At 54.0% G+C, this 20,469-nt stretch overlaps 1 protein-coding gene across 2 annotated transcripts in view; it reads right to left on the reverse strand.

The window, feature by feature from the left end:
• Positions 1 to 20,469, reverse strand: part of MERTK (MER proto-oncogene, tyrosine kinase) — a 59,969-nt gene that overhangs the window by 26,470 nt on the left and 13,030 nt on the right. For both annotated transcript variants that reach the window (XM_008167043.4, XM_008167044.4), the window contains exons 3-7: positions 19,514 to 19,614; positions 19,024 to 19,197; positions 10,835 to 10,921; positions 7,850 to 7,965; positions 1,488 to 1,671 (exon numbers count right to left, since the gene is read on the reverse strand). In XM_008167043.4, the coding sequence (XP_008165265.2) occupies positions 1,488 to 1,671; positions 7,850 to 7,965; positions 10,835 to 10,921; positions 19,024 to 19,197; positions 19,514 to 19,614 (662 nt within the window). The remainder of the gene's footprint in view (positions 1 to 1,487; positions 1,672 to 7,849; positions 7,966 to 10,834; positions 10,922 to 19,023; positions 19,198 to 19,513; positions 19,615 to 20,469) is intronic.

Below are 20,469 nucleotides of genomic sequence, written 5' to 3' on the forward strand. Positions count from 1 at the left end.
ATCACGTACAGAGCTAAGCAAACCAGGCAGACGTGCCCATCAGCAACTCACGTGGATGTGGTGGGGCTCCTGGGTCGCAGAACTGAACTTGGGGCCTTCTGTGTCTCAGAAATGGAGGCCCCAATCCTGCCGTGACTTTGGGGCCCATGCGGAGCTCATGGAAGGATCAAGGCTAATTCTTGAATTAACCCCCTCTCTAAGTCACTCTGTCCGAACAACCACGTTTTTCAGATTCCCTGAGCACACCCCGGCCAGCCCCGTGGCAGGAGAGCCATACGGAGTGGGCGGCTTTCCAGGCTCTGCGTCTCTCAGGTCTAGCTGCTGTTTTCAGCGCTGCGATAGCTGCCACGCGCAGGTGTCAGAAGGGAATGGGCAGGGGAGCGATTGAATAGGAAAACGCACCCCATCTTGAAGCTGCACAGTCTCCTCTTTGGGGGGCCTCGGCACTAGGGCGGGGGGGGGGGGGGGGGGGGAGAGAGTCCCTGGCTTCCCCCGCACACTTCCCCACTCCGAGAGCAGGGAGCAGCCAAGACCAAAGCCATATTTCATAACCCCCATGCGACCCATGACCCCACTGTTCCCATCAGAGCGCCAGCACCGTGACCGTGGTTTAGCTGGGATTTCCTGCAGATAAGACGTGGACCCACAGCCCCTCGTGAGCACTGAAGAGCCCAGCGCATCTTTCCCAAAGGGCTAACTCCGGTCCGGGTGGCTGGGCCGTGTCTCCCTACAAATGCCCCGCAGCGTGAACCGAGACACTCCTCTCCTACGCAGTCAGCGCTGCTGGCCCAGCATGGCAGCTGCATGGCCCCATGCACCTGGGTCCCCACAGAGCTGGGACCTCCCTCAGGCCTGAGAGCAAACACTAGGGGTGCCCTGCCGGCTGGGCTTTCACAGCCCAGGATCTGCAGTGTCGGGGGCACAGTCAGGTGCTGGTTGGTAGGGGCAGCAAGTGCTAAACGGGGGATGCGCTGCTTCTCTCTAAGAGGCCCATCCTGCACCCCGATTCCCATGGAGCAGGAGTGAGTCCAAGCCCAGCCGGCCAAGGGCTGATTCCCCCAGCCCTGTGCCACTGCAGCCAGGGAGCGCAGGGGGTGGGACATGCTAGCTGGGTAAGTCACTGCACGGGGCAGGGGTGAACAGAGCCCAAATGCTCCTCCCAACCATGGCCCCCAGCTCCCCGCAGCCGCCCCCTGCCTGGCCAGACGCTGAGGGCAATGGAAGCAGTGGGGAAGCCACCTCCCCCCTAGAGCGGGGAAACATGGCAGTGAGGACCAGCTGGCACACGCACACGCCTGCCTGCACTTCCCAGTGCCAGCGACCACGCCGTGCTGCCTGTGTGCCGGTGAAGGAGCTCCTGGTGACCCATCCCTTGGGCCTTGGCATGGAGCTGTCAGTGCCCTCTCGGCAAACTGAACCCCTCGGCAGAGAGCCCTACGAAGCACAGATCTACAGACCGTCCTCCGTCTTATTTGCTCTTGTCCTACCTCCCTCGGTTGTGCTGGCCAGAGTCCAGGGGCTGAATGAAGACCAGCCGACTTCATTCCTGCAGGAAACACGGATGCTATATTCTGCCAGGGGCTGCAGCTGCTGGATGTGATACCAATGAGGTGGCACAGAGGTGTTCCAGGTCAGAAATGAGCCGTTGTTCAGTGGAGCTGCTTCCCTGACCTTAATTGAAAATCAAACAGGGACACGGATGAATCAGCAAGAACCTGCCATGCCAGAGGCACGTTAGGAATGTGAAGTCTGTAAACAGGATCCAGAATTCTGTCCTTCCCCCTTCCTCTGCTCTTCCCTCCGCACTCTCTTAACTCTTACGGGGAGGAGACCAGGGGGGAAGTTTCACGGTAGGCAGCAAGGCTGAGACTTTTTACAAACACAGCCTACCATAAGAACGGCCATGCTGGGTCAGACCAATGGTCTATCCAGCCCAGTATCCTGTCTGCCGCCAGTAGCCAGGTGCCCCAGAGGGAATGAACAGAACAGGGAATCATCAAGTGATCCATCCCGTCACCCATTCCCAGCTTCTGGCAAACAGAGGCGAGGGACGCCCAGAGCATGGGGTTGCATGTGTTCTCATTTTAGAGGAGGACACAATATATCTATGGAAAAATGCACAACTGCTCTGCTATGTGCGGCCTGCTTTCAACAGAGGAATAAACATAAAGCGTAACACAGACGCAATGACTCGGAAGCCGTCGCTCCTGGTTCTGAATTCCCACTCTAAACGCTCACCGAGGTTCTATTCCGAGAAACTTCTTTGTTACTGACAAGCCTCCCAAAACTGCACAGACCCTAAACAAAGAGGATTCTGCAGCGTTATGAGGGAAACACCACGGAAGGTGGCAGGTCGATGTATTTAACAAGTTGTTGTCCTTGCACTGAATTACTCAGAACCAAAATACATTGTCAGGTGAAAGGCATGACAGGGGACGAAGCAGCCAGTCATAACAAGAACCAGATGCAGTGAGATTAGATGGGGGGCACAGAAAGATCATCAAAAACAACGAGGAGTCCTTGTGGCATCTTAGAGAAAGCTTATGCCCAAATACAACTGTTAGTCTCTAAGGTGCCACAAGGACTCCTCGTTGTTTTTGCTAATACAGACTAACATGGCTACAACACAGAAAGATCAGGATCTTATCCTGACCCTAAAGGATTTGACTCCGGTGTATTCTGACTTGGACTTTTGGGGTACTGCCTCCGGCTGAACGCCCCTTTGTGAGGTCTGGGATAGACTCTTGCAACAAACCCAAACCTCACACCGTATGAAATGTCACCTCTCACTTTGCTCTCCTAACAGCTGCTGCTGCTGCAGAACAGAGCATGAAGCCAATTAACACTCTGGAATCTGCTAATGACTTATCCCCTTAGCTGAATTAAAAAGCCCTGCCTTTTACGAGATGGGAAACCTCCCAGTGAAAAGTATCAGGACTAAAAATGTGAAAAGTCTTCCACAATTTTTACCTCAAGAGCAGACTGTAGAATGCACACACAGAGTACCCTAAGCCTTCGTTAGTGCCCAGAGATTAAAAACAGTCTTCAGCTGGGTTCCTGCATGCAAACCAGCATACTACGCATCACACTTTGCTTCAGAATTCCCATGCCCAGGACTGCAGCTTTTTAACCGGAAGAAGAGTTTAGACATGTCCGGTCTGAAAGCATGGGCATGGATTTCACCAAAACCACCCCCCAGCCTGGCGCTGCTGTACGGAGAGCCAGCAATGCCGTCAAAACCGCACTCGGAAGAGGGACGGATGTTATGCAGTCCTCCACGCACGCTCCACCTTTCCTCCTTTACACGTTCAGCAGAACGAGTTCCTAGTACAGAACAAAACGCTCGCCCAGTATGCAGCACAGCTGGAGTTGTGGGAGGACGTCTGAAAGGCGTAAGAATGAGAGGAACCAGAAGAAGTAATCTAATCAGCAATTAACCAGCAGAAAACTCAAGCTACCCACCAACCTTGCCAACAGTATTGGAGTTGTATCATCACGAGAACTACCTGGTCTTGAATGGCTATTTCCGAGCTTCAGGCAAGCATGCAATTTCTTCTCTTCCCCACTCTACTTCAGAGAGAACCACTGAATGGGAAGTTCCCAACACAGCTGGCTTTGAGGCCTTGTGCTCCACATAGGACAGCCAGCAGCACCAGTTTGCATTCAACAAAGAGAGGGCCACTGTGTCTAGTGCTTAGTGCGCAGGACCGGGAGACAAGGGCCCTAGAGTCAGCATTGACATTGGCTCACTATGTGGCCAGGGGGGAAGGGGCGGGGGAAACATTCATCAGCAGAGATGAGGACAGTTAATGTCAGATTCCCAAACCAGATAGAAATGCAGGGTCAGAAGATGCTGCTAGACGCTTTGACAAGAACGTGTAAAACAGTGATCAAAACCATCTGCTGATGATGCTGGCTCATTTATTGTCATATAAATACTGTAGTATGTCTCCAGCTGTTGTATCCCCTTGTCTCAGCCCAGGGCTGTCCCTAGACATTGTGGTGCCCCTCTCAACCCCCCCGCCTCCGCGGGGGTGTGTGTGCTGGCCCCAGGCCTCTGTGGAGGGTGGGGGAGCTGCGCCCAAGGTCTGGGGGGGGGGTTAGGAACAAAACCGCCCCCCAGCACAAGCCAGCGGAGCGGGTTGGGGCCAGGTCCCTCCACTTCCTGCCGCCCGGTGATTGCAGGGCGGGCCCAACCCCGCCCACTCCACTCTGCTCCCTTGGCTCCCAGCCTTGGGACTTGGGGGGAGGGAGGAACCGCCCCCTAGCACGGCGGCGTGGCTGGGAGCCGGTGGAGCGGGCTGGGTTGCTCCACTTCCCGCCACCCGGTGAGTGCAGAACGCGCTTGACCCCTACTGCTGTCCCCGGAGACATAGCTCAGGGGAAGGGGTGGAGTGGGGGGGAGGCGGAGCAGGGGCAGAGGCTTTGGGGAAGGGGTGCAGTGGGTACGGGGCTGAGGTGGAGCAAGGGTGGGAAGAGGCAGGGCGGAGGTGGAGCAGGGGCTATGGGGAAGGGGTGGAGTGTGCGCGGGGTGGGTACAGGGGTAGTTTTCCTGGCCGGCTCAGCTGGCTGGGGGAATCAGGCCGGCTGCTGGAGCAGCGCGCAGCTGCGTAGGGCACCAGGAAATTTGGGGCAACTGATGGTGCCCTACACAGCTGCGTAGCTTGCATATGGGTGTGGACGGCCTGTCTCAGTCCTACACAGTCAAATGTGCTATGAAGAGCCAAAGGGGCAAAAGAAAGCCGCCCTGCTCAGCCCTGCAGTCTTTTGAACCCGTCAGCACCAGTTGTGATGGGCCCGATTCCCAGGGGCACTGCGTGCCCCCAGCCCTTGCTGGCTTTGTCCAATCAGCCCTTCCGGAAGTCGGGCCCTTTACTGTTCAATCACAGTGAGAGTCAAGCAAGGAAGCAACAGAGAGAAACATGATCTTTGAAAAGCACCTGCATGACAACAAGTCAGATCCTTTTTAAGTAGATGGCAGGGCGAGGAAAGCACATCCCCTGAGACACCCGGACTCCAGACACTGACACCCAATTCTCGGACTATTCTGGGGGAAACCCTGCATCACACCGCATCTTCCCTCAGAGCGCTATCCCTGCAGTGGTGTTACCATTAGCTTCCTGCAGACTGCTCACCGGGGGCCCCCTCAGTACTGGTCAAGGTGACGCACGGCACTTTCCAGGGACTCACCGCCAAAAGGGGGTTGTGGGATGTGATTTACACCGTCTTGTTCAGCGGGGAACACGGGCTAAATTGAGAGGGCCCAGCGCTGCCTTTGATACACATCCATAACTCCTACTGACCTCAACGGGAGGGGGTGTGCATGTCTGAGGGTAGAATTTGGTTCACAAAATCCTAAGCAAAACCTTAGCAATATTCCTCCAAATAAGGCTGAGATACGTATATCTAGAACGTACGATCAGCGACCAAACATGCAAATGGATTTCTAAAATGCAGGTGGACTGGTCACGATTATGAATTCTAAATCCACCTGAGTCTTGTCGATTCTTTCCAGAGAGGGGCCGTCAGACCCGGCTCATTCAGAACTGGAACGCAGGGCTCAGTTCCTGCTAGCTGGGGCAAGGAAAGCACCCGTTATTGTCACCGACAGGGTCAAAAACGAACTACACATTTGGCAAGACGGCATCACCTGCGCCAGGCTGAACAGCGAAGGAGGTGCGAGTACAGTGGTTGAGTCACCGCCGTCGTTCTTGCCAGGAAACACATCTTGTTTTCGGATTTAAAAGGCTATTTCCTAGTGACTGGTCATGTAAATTAAGTCACAGGAAATTCTTTGTCCCTCCACCCTACTTCCTGAGCTGTAGTAAGAATGGACCGTTAAAGGCTGCGCTCACATTATACTGGATGACATTCCCAGAGACCTTTCACTTTCACCAGCCCTCATACAGAGGGGGTTATGACGTGTCGGCGGCGGAGTCATTCAGATCCGACACCGTGGACGTGACTGAGGGCAAATGGACGGAAGGCTGGTCTTACTCACTATTTTTATTATGTACATTGTTCAACATTTTAATTCATCCACAGGCCAGGTGCTCTCAGAGCCGGGACTCCTGGGGGTGCAATGGAATGCTAAAGATGTCGCCTGACCCCGCTCGGATTCCGTCCAAGCCCCAGGCTAGAGCCGAGCGTACTCCCTCAGCCGTGCCGGGTGACTTTTAAAACGCAGATTTTAGCCACCACAATGCGTCTAAGCCAAAGGACAGTTTTCCTGAACTGTGCAACCTTTGAAATGAGCAACCTTTGAAATGAGCGTCCTAAGCTGTATGCACCTGACTGAAGGGGTTAATAACAATGGGACATTCTGAATAAGCCACGGCACAGAGTGGCGTTTAGTTATGTACCACCCGGCATTTCCCTCAGCAAATCAGTATTCAATAAAACTAGCTATTATTCCGACGAAGAAAAAAAAATGAACCCCTTATAAACAAGAACGAAATGACCAAAGAGCAGAAAAAGGACTGGACCCTGGAATGCCCCCTGCCTTTCCAGGTTAGAGCTACATGGGAGCCACTTGCAGGAATGGCCCCAACGCGCCTATAAAGAAATAAATATCGTCACTCTCTCAATCATTTATCAGGAAGCCAACTTCCTTCGGCTGGCCAGCGGAGTGCTGAGAGTGGAGAGGTGTCCTAGAACGTTAAGTCCGCCTGGGGGCGCTTTGAAAGCTTTATTTTGCTTTTGACCTGCTTTATCGGCTTGTCAAACGGGACAGATATTAACACAACGTAAACCTTTTATGGCTTCTAAACCACTGCAGTGGAAAAGCTGTAGCTGCCAGGTTGGATTCTCCCCACGGCAGGGGGAGTGCCCCGCCAATGGCCAGGACCCTGCTTTAAAAGCGCCATTCTTCCCGTCAGTCCAGACTCCAGCAGCAGTAGTGTTGCCTTGAGGCGAGCTGGGCTCTGAGTAGGATCTGTGACCATTTCAGACTCAAACATCTAGCATCGTCTTGTGAGCATCTGTCCGGGCGTCAAACACTTACTGGCGCCAACGCTCTCCCTCTGCCCAGTGTCCCACCCACACAGCTGAGCTGATCGCTGGGACCATTCGTAGTGAGGGGAGGCCTCTTCCCCTGCTCATCACCGAATGGCTCTGCCACCCCTCCACCCCCCCCACAGGTGCTACTGAAGCCCGGAGGCTATAGCGGCCTCCAGAGGCCCCACGGTGCAATGCAGACAGGCCATGCAGTGGGAAAGCTATTTACATTGCCCACCCCCCGTGATGGGGGTGTAGGAGGGAGTGCATACCGGGCACTGCCCTGACGCAGCATCGTGGCACATCACAGCTGAGCCCTGTGCCACGCAGGGATCTACTAATCCCTGGGGAGCACAACCGCACGGGTGGGGCTTCCAGGAAACTCCGAGATGCCCCCAACTCCAGCGCCCACAGGGCCCACTGCCCGGCTGCAGGTGTCTGGCCAGCAGGGACCTCATGGCTTTGACACCCTGACCCCCCCATGAGGGTCTTGACCCTTCTGGGACCCCAGACCACCAGCCCAGCAAGAGACGAGCAATGTGCAGATGGCACATGGCCTGCCAGCTGCTCCGCACAGACAAGACCCGTGTCTTTCGGCTGGTCCGGCAGGGCCTCCCCACCCGCAGATGGAACAGGAGCCTGTGTTCTTATTTCTCGAACACGGAGACGGCCCGAATCTCCTCTCTCTTCCACCAGCATTGACCAAGTGATCTACCCGAGTGGCAATGCGGCTATCCCTGGCTTAGGCTGGTGCATGTGCGAGGAGAGACAGGCCCAGCCTGGCCTGCAGCCTCCTTGCCAGCACCACGCCGCAGCAAACACAAGTGGCTCGAAGCACGACGCCAAGGCTTACCTGGAGGCGGCAGCTGTGCAGAGGCGAATAGCCGTCGAAGCCCGGCACCCAGGACACCATGAGGCTGTGCGCTGTTCTATTCAGGACACGCACTTCGGCCGGCGCGGCGGGAGTTCCTACAGGAGAAAGCCAGCCCCGGTCAGCTCTAACGCGGGTGAACACAACGCAGGCTCCCAGCCGGCTGCGGTGCGAAAACGCACATGTGCAAGCTTTGTAGGAGAAACACCTGAACGCTGAACTCAGCACTGGGGAGGCGGCAGAAGCCCCCACAAGAGAAATAAGCTGGCCCGTCCCAGGGCTGTGTTGGGCCAAGGGGGGCGGCACCCCCCGGTGGAAGGCAGATTCAAGCAGTGGCCTGACAGAGGGGTGGGGAGCAATGGCTTGTGGGGGTCCCCAGGGCTGGGAGCTTGCCTGGAACCCACTCACAGGGCACTTCCAGTGCGCACCAGCAGCATCTCCACGGAGTAACTGCTGTGCTGCGGGTGAGTGCGCTTTAGAAATCACCCCTGTGCTGTGCGTGGCCGCCCCGTGCAGACAAGTCCTAGGTGCCGTGCTCATCTCTACAGCACGGGCGTGAGCTCGGGCGTGCTCGGCCCCGCAGCGTGTGCTCAGCGCGAGAGCTTCAAGTGGGCATCACTGATTTCTCACGCCGTGCTCTGTCCCGTCGCCCCGGAGAGCTGCTCTCCCTGGCCAAGGATCACCTGCCCCTGGCCGCTGCCCACTCTGAACTGCAGGACACAGCTGGGTTGAGCCAAGCGCTGGTCAGAACCCCGGGCAGACCGCTGTCGGCAGACCGCTGGCTGGAGCCCCGAGTCGGGAGTCTGGCTGCTGCGGGCTGGGCAGACGTACCCTCGGTGACAGTCGGAAACGTGTCTCCTTTCACGGGCCCGGTGCTCAGAAGCGGGTGACTGGATGGTCTGAGGGGGCAGGGGTGCCAAAGGGGTTAAGGGAAGGCTTTCTCAGAGGAGGGGGACACAGTGCTGTGTGTGAAGGCCGGGAGAAAGCTGCCTGCTGAGGGAGAGGGGGGCTGGGAGGGGGATGCAGCAGACCGCTGCCCTCCTCCTGAGCCCATTCCAGCTGCCCTGGAGATGCGACGCCCGGCGGGAGGGACAGGTCAGAGGCAAAGCGCAGGGCTCACCATTATGTTTATGTAACAATACACAGCGTCAGCTTGCTGGTGTGTCCGGGTGCCTCCGCAGTGCCAGCGGTGAGCAGCGGACTGGGAACAGCGCCTGCCCATGCTTTACGCGTCCCCCGAGGGGCCATGTTACCCGAAGGAAGAAACGAGGCCTCTGACCCTCCACATGGGCTATCTGCTCCCTGCACTCTCCCCTTTCCCGGCCTCTGGGACAGGTGCTGCAGGCTGGGCCCTGTCCCTGCCAGCCTGGGTGCTGCTGCCATCTGAGGCCTGGATATGGCACCCTGAGGTGCTGGGACGGGGGGAATGACTTCCCAGAGCCTGCAGCACCATCCCTCGCAGGAAGTCAAACACCAAATGGGTGAGTTAGTCAGATGCTCCCCTTTACAGCCCTAATTTATGGGGCAGACTTAAAAATAGAGGCCATCCAGGCACTCTCCTTCGAGGTACTCGGCCAGGCAGCCGAGCCCGATCGTGTGTGTGGGGGGGGGGAGGGGGGGCTGCTGGCAAAGCCCTAAGGGAGTGACTGTGGCTGTTCGCAGCCCTCTGGGTCAGATGAGGGCAGCTGGCCGGGACGAGAGAAACGCAGCTTCGCAGGCTGGGGTGGGAGCGGGGACTCGTTCAGGAGCACTGGACACAAACTCCATGTGGAAACCAGAACGCAACAGACCGTCTTCACCTTTCCTGGAGCCGTCTGCACAGGCTCTGTGTCTGTGAACTGAAACCCGTGCTCTGCCTCGGCTGAGAGCGCATGGGCTCAGGGAAAACACTCCCTTGGCCGCCAGGGCGACTCCGGCTTGGGAATTTCAGGAATTCCCGTCCCTTCCGATGGAAACACGGAGGCTGGCTCAGACCATGAAGGAAGGAAGGGAGGGAATGGCACAGCCCTTCTGAAACTCCCCTCGGTTTGACAGCTCTGCTTACAAGCGAGCTCTCGGGTGCTTCCTCCCCCAGTCACAGCCCTGCGGACGCCCAGCTTTCCAGCTAGCAGAATCCCAGCAGGGGATCCTTGCAGCCATAATCACCAGGGGGGTTTGTTGTTGCAGTGGCCAGGAAGGAAGGGAAGGCAGCATGCCCTGCTGTGGAGGGGAGAGACTCAGACCAAAGCGCAGACACGCTGTGCCATCCAACTCTCAGTACCTTAGGATTTATGGGGTTGGTGCATCTTGTCCTCTGGGGTAGGGGCAATACCTGCTCTCCCCAACAATACAACCTGCAGGAATCTCTGCCGTGGCCTGGCAGAGGTTTGAGACCGGCTTTGGAGCACAGCTACCAATGCAATGACTAGAGCTGGGAAGGAAACAGTTCTCCTGTCCGACGAGAATTTTTGAGATTTTTGACAATATTTTCCCACCCTGAATTGGGATGAAAACGCGAAACCTTGAAAATGTCACTGCCCAAAAATGCAAAAATATCAGACTGGGTCAAGTGAAACCCGGAGATCATTTCTAAAGGGTTTTTTCTACATTAAAAAAAAACCCTGAAAACAAAAAAATGTCAAACTATAAATCAAATTTTAAATGTTAAGACAACACCTCATTTTGACCTGAACAACTATACTTTGTTTTGTAAAATGTCAAAATGGGACATTTGGATGATTTCGAAACTTTGTTTCCTGAGGTTTTTCCAAAACAGATTGAAACTGACCCTTTCCGTGGATAGTTTTGGTTTTGATGAATCAGCAATTTCTAGCACAAAATTTGTTGTCCAAAAATTCCCAACCAGCTCTAACAATAACCTAATTCCACAGTCTCACCGCCACGCGGGCTCAGGTAGGAGCCACAGACAGTTTACTAGGCAGAGGCCGTAGCAGCAGTAGTGAGACAGACTTCATGTTCATCACTTACTTTTTATATTGATCTGCACTTCATTCGAGGCAGTTAGTCCTTTCCGATTGTGAGCTTCACAGCTGAATATTGCAGTTTCACTAAGACCTGCAGTAGGATAAAATAAACATTTAAACATTTTATTAAAGCTCATGTTAAAAAAATTATATAATACATCAGTTGGGAAAAGAGTGTCTGTACACCTGCGTATAGTGCTAAGATCATCCACAAATACAAAGTTAGTTTTTTAAAAGTCAGCTGATACATTGAGTCCACTATAACCGGACAATGGCCAGGCGGTGGTGAACATTCGCAGGACAAAGGGAAGTCCTTTCACCACCCTGTATTTCTTTCAAGCTCATTTAATTTCACACAAAGATACCAATTCCCAGGTGTTGTTCAGCTAGCCATAATCATGCCTGAACGTCAACACACCTTCACACACGAGGAAGAGAATTTAAGGGGAGACTTTGCAGCTTCTTTTGTTTTTAAAAAGTTATTTTCTTTTCCCCATGAACATGAATAACCCATTTGTGCACGAACCACTTCAAATTTGCCGTAGGCTGCATTTCTGCACGTGCAGCACAGTAAGCAGGAGAGGAGAAAGTGGACATCCTGGTCCCAATGAAGCCAGGCGCTCAGATACTATAGTGATGAGCGCGGTATAAAAACCTATGTAGAACTCCCGCTGACTTCAGTAGGGCCCGGATTTCACCCAAATACTTTAACTAAGAAGCAGAGAACATAAGCGTGAGATGAAGGGGGCAGACCCAGTTCTGTAGTCCACAGCAGCAGCTGTTGCCCCATTTGAGAAATGGAGAGGCAGAAAGAGGAAGAACCCATGACAATAGCCTTTAAACCTTTGGTTGGTTTTTAAAGACTGCCCAAGTCATCCAAGTGCGATAGCAGCAGCAGAACCCCCCGGGATCCAGACGTGACCCCCACCCGGATAACGGTGCCTCACCCAAAACCTCACTTCTTCCCAACGGGAACACAAGCCATGGGCAGAACGGAGACTGCTGCAAGGGGACTGTGCGTTCTGGGGAACGTCACAGGAAGGATTTAAACCCCCCATGGGCTGCTGGTGCCGCTAGCTGCTGAAGCCCACGCTGCTCCACGGCTCTGCCCCCCCCTAAACACGCAGCAGAGGTGGCTGGCCTGGCAGTTTAAAGAGTCACTTGAAGAACTCCCTTCTTTTGCAAGACACGTCCTACAATGACAAAGGCTGGCTAGCCCACCCCGCCGCTGGTTCTGTGGGCACAGGACCAAAGCTCCCCGTGCCCTGTGCAGCAGCTGTTCCTAAAGGCAGGGGACATTGATGTTAATCTCCACCTCTGTCCGCCAGTCCCCTGACTCCCAAAGAGGAACACTGTGGCCCAGATGCTCAGCTGGGGCGACGTGACGTAGTTCACTGCAGTCAACAGGCTCCGCTAAGACGCACCAGCTGCGGTCTCAGCCCCGGGCTTTTATAGACTGACCTCAGTCTCTGGCCATCCTGGGAGTTTTTAGTCCCCTACCTGCCCTTAAAGTCAGGCCAGGGAAGTTTAAATCTCATACAAATATTTTAGTGCTAGTTTGGAAGGGCCCAGAATTCTGGCCTCTCCCCGCCAATCAAACCGCTCGACCCGCCCAGGCCCACGCGGGGGTCGACAGGGAAGGGGTTTGAGTCGAGAGACCCCTGCTGGGAAAAGGGTCTGGACTGAGGGGCGCGGGTGGGGACAGACAATCTAAGGCTGACTGGCTTCTAGCTAAAACACTGGGATGAAGGCATTGCTTATGATTTGTATTGGCCTTTGCTGATCATATAGGAATGTCGGCAGTGCCCTTATCTGAACGGGCAGCTCGCCCAGTGGGACGGAGGCCAGAATACCGGGCGTTACTTCCAGAATCCAAGGGGAAGGGAAAAGTATGTGCACAACATGTTGTGGGATCCTCTGGATACCACAGTAGACTCAGAGTCAGGGCGTCCCCTTTCCCAACCCACTTCCTCCTCTGCGTGATCCTGCACGTCGATGCCGGGGACACGCTGTTCCTTGGCGTGCAGGACACAGAGACACGCCACTGAGAGCAGGGCTCTCCTTAGGAGTTTGGGGAGGGTGCCCAACCTTAAGTGTCTCACTTTAAATAACTCTTTAAGCCACTACCAGCCACTTCTGCCGTGGAGGGGAGGAGCCTAGCAACCCCTCTGCAGCCGGGCAGAGCTGCCCACCCTATGCATTTTTTGCCAATGGACAATCTGTGTCTAAGGCAGGGATTGTGAAGGTGCCGTGTCCCTGTCCACGACAGGAACTGCAGGGTATTTTGGGGGGAGGGCCTATATTTTTCTACTTACAGTGCCCCTGCTGCCTGCTCCAAGGACGGGGTGGGAAGCTGTAGCCCTCGCTGGTCAGAATGAGAGCTGGGGAAAGGGAACTTCCCACCGCACTGCTGGTGCGTTCTGCTCTCAGACAGACTCCCGGAGCTGCCTGCCAGCAAGCCCCGTTACAATCCCAGCACTGCTACTGCCAGGATCAATCACCTGCCCAGAGGCGCGCACTGGGGGTAGGGAAAATGGTCTCAGTCCATAGGCTGCTGCAGCACTGAAACACAAGCGCTCGTTATGGGCCAAATCCCGACCCTTTAAAGTCAATGGACGCTTTGCCATCAGCTTGGCCCTTTGTAAGTAGACTATTGTGTAGTGGGCTAATAAACCAGACCTTCATATTCAGAGCCTAGACTACTGCAGAGGGGCCAATGGGTTCCAAACCTAAAGGGTACAGCAAGGAACATAAGCACATAGGAGCGGCCAGACTGGGTCAGACCAAGGGTCCATCTAGCCCAGTGTCCTGTCTGCCGACAGTGACCAGTGCCAGGTGCCCCAGAGGGAATGAACAGAACAGGGCAATTAGCGTGTGAGCCATCCCGTCGCCCATTCCCAGCGTCTGGCAAACCGTGAAACAAACCAGTGAGTTCTTAGAACTTGGTTCACTTTACATGTTCCCGAGAGTGGGCTCATCTTCCAAGCTACCCAAATCCACAGATCTCCCCTTTCCCAACCTCTCTGTATTATTGATCACTTATCTCTTATTCCCGCCACACCCATATACGCACACACCCACATATATACGTGCCACACACTGAATCCTTCCAAAAGACAAGGGCTCATTTAGTTTCTGCTCTGATCAGACTAGGAGGCAGAATATAAAATAAAAATCAGCAATGTTCAAGAGGACACGGCTCATTTTGATGATGGATAAAACTCTATCTCTAGGATGGGCATCAAGATTTCATCCACACTTGGATCCCCTTTACGATTATACAAGCAAAAGCTTAATGCTGGATGTCTTAATGATTATAGGAATATTCCCCTCATTAGATATACATCATATTACATCACCATTAACTAGAGTGTAGTTACAGAACTGTTCTAACTTTTGATATGACTAATTACCACCAATTCTAGCACTGTGCCTGGTATCTCTGGGGGGAGGGGGGGAGAGAGCTTGAGAAGTCTGAAATGAAACATATTGCAGGTTTCTGAGGAATGCCTAGTTTCTATTTGTATTTTCATAATGCTTCTCCGCCTCCGACTGCTTCTCTTAAAGTTAAATATCTGAGGTGGAAATGTGGAGTTTCCTCACTTCCAATAATGACAGGGTGGTTACCATGGAGCTAATGTACCAGGATTCTAAAAGATAGACAGGAATTTGGTACGAGACCAAAGGGGCAATGCTGAGTAACGCAAGCATGAAGGACAGCTTTTGGTTACAGGAATTAATGGTAATGACAGCTATCAATAATTAGAACTGGGCTGTAACTACAATATAGCTACTCTTTAATTACCAGACCGGTATTATAACTACGTAGGAGAGAGACAGCCTGGAGCACGGGACCTGGTGCAAGATTGGAGGCCTGACCCAGAGGCCGTGAACCAAAATCAGGCCCTGGATTAAAGCAGATGTTTACAAGTTTACTGTCTGATACATGTCCTTGGCAAAAGTATTGCTAAAACACAGGCATTTCTAAGAAGCAACAGATACTAGGTATATGTGAGAACACACTCCAGAAGATTAGCCCAGGGACATCCCGAACTAACACCAGATAAGAGGATGTTTTGCCCAAGACACCTGGAGCATAATACAAAGGGAGGCAACAAGCAGGTGTCCTGAAACACGTGAGGTGGCATGGAAGTTGTTTGTCTCGGTCTGTAAAGATTGGGGTACCTCACCTTAACCCTTTGTGTGGCCAAGGGGGCATCAGAAAGTCCTGCTGCACACTGGGTACTCGTGTTTTAGCATACCTGTAACCATGGAGCCAGGGTGCTAGGACTATCTTGAGGGCAATAAACCTGGCCGAGTGTCTTTGTCACTGAACCGTGCCAGTGGTCATTCTTTCTGGGTAGTGCTATCGAGATCTGCTGAACCACCTGTTTGCGCAGGGCTGGGAGAGCGCACGGAGAGAGCACGCATGCACCTAACTGACAACAAAGTATACCCACCGCATACTGAAATTAATGACAGATCCGACTAGCTCTAACAGCGCTCCCAAGCCTTTTGCACAGCGGTGTTTGGCAGAGATAATTGCCTTTGCTTCCTAGCCGTTGACTTTTACTAGTGGGACTTAACGGTTTGCAATTGGCTTTGTGCACGTTTTTGCAGGTTTCGTTTCCAACATTCTCTCCTTGGGATATATTTTTCAGCTGATGTGATGTTATGGACAACTTTCCTTATTCACGCTCCTGTTCTCACAATGGTAAGGAACGCCTGGCACAATAATCCAGAATTGTTTAATGGGGAGCAGGGGTTACTCACTGGCTTCCTTCCTGCCTTACTTTTACATATCTCTGAAGTTTTCCTGTTTTCAATTAAAAATCCCATAAAACAAGGCAATCCTTGTATTTCAGTCCTATCTGCCTGGCAGAGCTGGGATTTCCCAGTGTTCTTTTCAGTGGTTTCAAAACGCTTTTGGAAAGAGGATTTATTTTTACCTTCTAATTTTCTAGGCCATAATCCTGGGGGTCAGGGTCTTACACTGAAACCTCTGCTCAGCCAAACAGCCCTTGCTCAAGCAAGTCGTCCCTTTGACGCCAATAGGGCGACTTGGGTGAGAAAAACTGCTCCAACCATCAGACCTAGAGTTTGCCAAACATAGACAGAAAATGCAGAAGGGATGAGTCAGATCTTCTGGCTTTCGCTGCCTTTTAAAATCTCTCTGGAGCCCAAGACATGCCAGCTATAGCATAGCGCGTGTACAGCTGGGAGTGAATCAAGCAATCCCCTCTTTGCTCTTTTATGGCAAAATCCTCCTGGGTTTTACATCACAGTGAGAATAAGATCAGTTCCAGACAGGACGTGTCTCTCTCCCTTATTCACCCTGGTTTGCCAGGTCTCATTCCCCTCCCTACCTTCCATGCATATCCAAGGCTCTTCTACATCCCCATTTGTTCTCGCTCCTGGGGTCCCCTGGCGGGCGGCAGCAGCAGAGAGTAACCAGGTATGATCTCAGCTACACTCATACCCCTGTGAAACTCCAGGGTCACGCCAGCCTGTAGTCCAGAGTGACACTCAGCAGGCTCCTCTAGGGAACCCTGCCATGTGCTAACACTCACCCCACGGAGCCATGAGTCTGGGGAGAAAGTAAAACGCGGGGAAGATGAGGGCCCTGATCCTTGGCTCGGTGCAATTCGGAGGAGCTGCAGTCCCATAGTTGCTCTGACCTACACTGGCTGCCAGTGGCCCCAGGGGAAAAGCCAGCCCGGGAACCCCAGTGATCCTGCACCCACTATAAGCCTCAAAGATCGCTCAATACACTGACGGACGGAATGCACCTCATCCAGCTCCCTTGTGTGCCAGCCTAAGACAGCCCACCTCCCTCCCAGCCCTGCCTGTTCTCATGGAAGCTCCCAGCAGGCGTCCCGAGGATCCAGCCCTTGGAGGAAAGGAAATACACGCAGTGACCCTGCCATGGAGAGGACCCAGCTACCACGCAGGAAACGCCGCTTTCACTTCCTCATTTCATTTCATTTCTCCCGCCCAGCTCCCACGTCTACACAGCACTTTTACAGCCCCGTGAGCCTGAGTCAGGTGACACGGCCCAGCTGCATGGAGGGCGGGGGTGCGCGAGGGGGGTTAACTGCAGTGTAGACAAACTCTAAGGAAACCACTGTGTGGGCTGGTGGGGGAACTGACCCTCAGAAGCACCACAGCAAAGCTAGAGCCACCCGCTGACTTCCCCTGCGATTCTGGGCTCTCTGCACCAAGACGTGCATTTTCTTATCGGAAACAGCCTTCTCCATAGACCCAGCGCTTGCAGTTTCCCAGGGCTGCTGGCTGGGACGGTCTGTTTGTAGATGGGGGAAGGGGAGTTTGACCGCAAACTTCCTTGTCAGAAGAAATTTCTAACCCTAAACTGAAACCGGCGAGAAGCCCCCAAACCAGCCCGTTTGCTTCATGTGACCAAAGCCAATCTGTATCTCCCAGCGGGGAGACATCACCTCTGTCCCCCCCCTCGGGGTATGACGAGCGTCCCCATCCATTCCACTCCGCAAGCCGCGGCTCCGTGTTCCTGCTGGACTTAGGAATGGGGATTGAGTCTGCTGTCCCGCGCAGGGCCCTGGGACCGCAGCAAGCGGCACTATCAGACAAGCCTGAGCAACGACTCTGTTTTCACCCTCACCATACTGAGCCTGGCGGGAAAGGCAAAGCAGGGACTTTCACCTCAGGAACAAGACGACCGAGTCAGCTGAGTTAGGGCTCCCTTCACCGCCTCTCCACGCATTCACTCCAAGCGTACGGCATTGTGCTGCCACGCGAGAGGCCACGATCACAGGGACGGTGCAAAATCTTCTTACCTCCCAAATAATTCATGGTCCAGCTCATTCGAATCAGCGAGTCAGCTGAGCTGATGTGGTTTCATTGTTCACATGTGGGAGGAGATCCCTGACAAATGCTGTAATATCCCTGCTCTCACCACCCACCCAAACTAAACCATGGCGTGCGCCGAGGTTAAAGCCAGTTCAGGTCGCTGGGCTAATGTCTTCACTGCAGCGTTAACTATAGCACTTGGACCAGCCTAGCCCGGGGCTGAGTGTCACGCTGCAAAGCCGCACTTGAGTTCCGGTGTCCTCACTGGTGTGGCGCTCACCTGGGCGTGTCACACATCCCACGGTTCTTTGTGCTGAGCTACTCTCCTGGGAGAATGGTGGGAAAACGTGTCTGTCCTTCTGGCACATGGGGTCGGGAGTAGGAGGAGTTGTGGGCGGGCCCTGGAGGACTACCAGCCCTAGAAGAATTTAGCCTGCGTCCTCGCTGCCAACCAGGTGGGTTATCAGCCTCACAGGGGCTCTAGCCTATAGCCCCAGACGGGCCAGAGAGCCTGGGCCGAAAGCAGCATCACACTCAGCCAGAGTGCGAGTGGCTGGGACAGGGGTTGGGGCAACACCCCAGGAAGAGCCTGGGTTAACTCTGCAATGAAGACATACCCTTATGGGCAGCATGCACCCAAACAAACTCTCCACAGCCAGCTAAGCCTCCTCATTTAACACACCATGTTCCTCACTTCCACTGACGGGTGCTAGAACTGGGTCCCACGTGCGCCAACGTGCAGAGTAACGCAGCGTACGCACCACAGTCCCCACCACCCCGTGTAACAAAGCATCCACCCTGACCTCAGCGGCATCACCACGCGGTCTGCTAGACAGCCCTGCACCGGGGAAGCATATGACGCAGGAAGAGCCCTCGATTTATAGACTTCAAGGCCAGCAGGGATCAGCACAATCTGGACCGGCCAGGCCTCCTGCAGCCCACCAGAGACCCGCAAACCATCATTTCTGCATCACCCCCTGGTGGGGTCAGAGTTCAGGTTTTGCATTCTAAGGTGGTACTGAGGAATGGGACGTGGCATGAACCCTGCTAGGGCAACATGTCCATCAGGGCGGGGTTCGACTCTTTGTATATCCGTGCAAGGATGTAACCGTCCAGTCAACATGGGAGCGAGTCCTGCAGCCAGATGAGATCACGTCTATTGCAGAGCAGGATGGCTGAAGGCAAGGGCCATTGCGTTCCTAGCTGCTTCTGTGGGCCAACCGTTAGCCAGGCGCACCAGCCAACCGCCCGCCAGCAAGTTCAGTCGGCAAACACCAGCCAGCCAAGCTGGGCAGCCACGGAGCTTACCACGCTCCTGTTGCAGTGACGGCCCCCGGCGCGCTGAAACAGCCCTCGGGTGACACTCACCTGGCAGAGTCAGGACGGAGGGGGAAATGTACGGCTGGTCATTCACCCTGCTGCTGTTCCAAAACCAGTAAATCTGCACGGGCTCCGGGGGCCCCATTGCCTGGCACGTGAGGTTGAACGGTCTGTTCCTGGTAACGTTCAGACTCTCGGGCTGCCGAAGGAAGTGGGGGAGCCCTACGCAGAAAGGCATGGAGACAGGCACCTTAAAAACACTTGCAGCAATAACACGAACAGCCAATAACGCCCAGGTCTGCCAGCATCGCTGCCCATGCAACAGCGGCTCTCAGCACAGGCATCGTGTGCACTGGCACCTGCCTCCCACACTGAGTAGCCCAGCCCACGCCACCATCTCCTGCTCCTGGATTGCTCGCTCCCACCCCAGTCCAGCTCCTGCTCCCAACTGCCCAGCCCCATACACAACCCCTGCCACAAGGTCTCCTGCCAGCGTGCTGGCATTGTAACTAAATGCCTCTTTCAGGCCCCGGCTTACCTTCCATCTGGACGAAGATGGGGTCTGACTCAATTTCCTCATTGTGGATTTTCAGTTTGCAGCTGTAGGACCCGTTATCAGAGCGCTGAGCATTGGTTATGCTGTCAGGGGAGAGGAAAGGATTCACCTTGAGACTTATCACTGGCACAAAAGACAAGAAATGCTGGAACACTTTTACGCTGGATCTCAGTCGGTGTTACCCACAAAAATGGCATTAAAAGAATGTTACGGTTGCAAAGTCAAGCACTCAAAAGATGCAACCTTCTTGTGCATATGCATTATGGAACTGTCTTTAACTGGACTCAGACTTTCAGGCCAGATGGGACCATCATGATCATCCAGTCTGCCCTCCTGCACATGGCAGGCCACCGACCCTCACCCACCCACTCCTGTAACAGACCCCTAACCTCTGGCTGAGTTCCGAAGTCCTCAAATCATGATTTAAATACTTCAAGTTACAGAGAATCCACCATTTACATTAGTTTAAACCTGGAAACGACCCCTGTCCCATGCTATGGAGGAAGGCGAAACACCCACCCAGGGTATCTGCCAATCTGATCCAGGGGAAAATTCCTTCCTGATCCCAGACATGGTGATTAGTTAGAGCCTGAGCATGTGGGCAAAACCCACCATAATTACTGGATCACGTGCTTTTTTCCCAGAAGACCCTGCTTCATTCAGTCCACAGGGTGGCCGGAGCTCACTTACTGAGCAGCTGCCCAGTAGGCGGTTTTATCCTCAGGATTTAATGTGTGGCTCTATGGTTGCTACTGTTCAAACCCTGCTCTGAAAACAGAATTATTAACGTCCTTCTAGGCTTCTCTCTGGTGCTCATCGGCATCGCTGCCGTAGTTCAGTGCTTCACGCATTTCTTAACATTTGTTTTCACAATGCCCTGGGAGGGGGGGGCACTATGACCCCCATGGGACAGGAGAAGAACTGATGCACAGACAGGT

This window comes from Chrysemys picta, chromosome 3 (genome assembly GCF_011386835.1).
Source record: "Chrysemys picta bellii isolate R12L10 chromosome 3, ASM1138683v2, whole genome shotgun sequence".
Classification (NCBI taxonomy): Eukaryota; Metazoa; Chordata; order Testudines; family Emydidae; genus Chrysemys; species Chrysemys picta.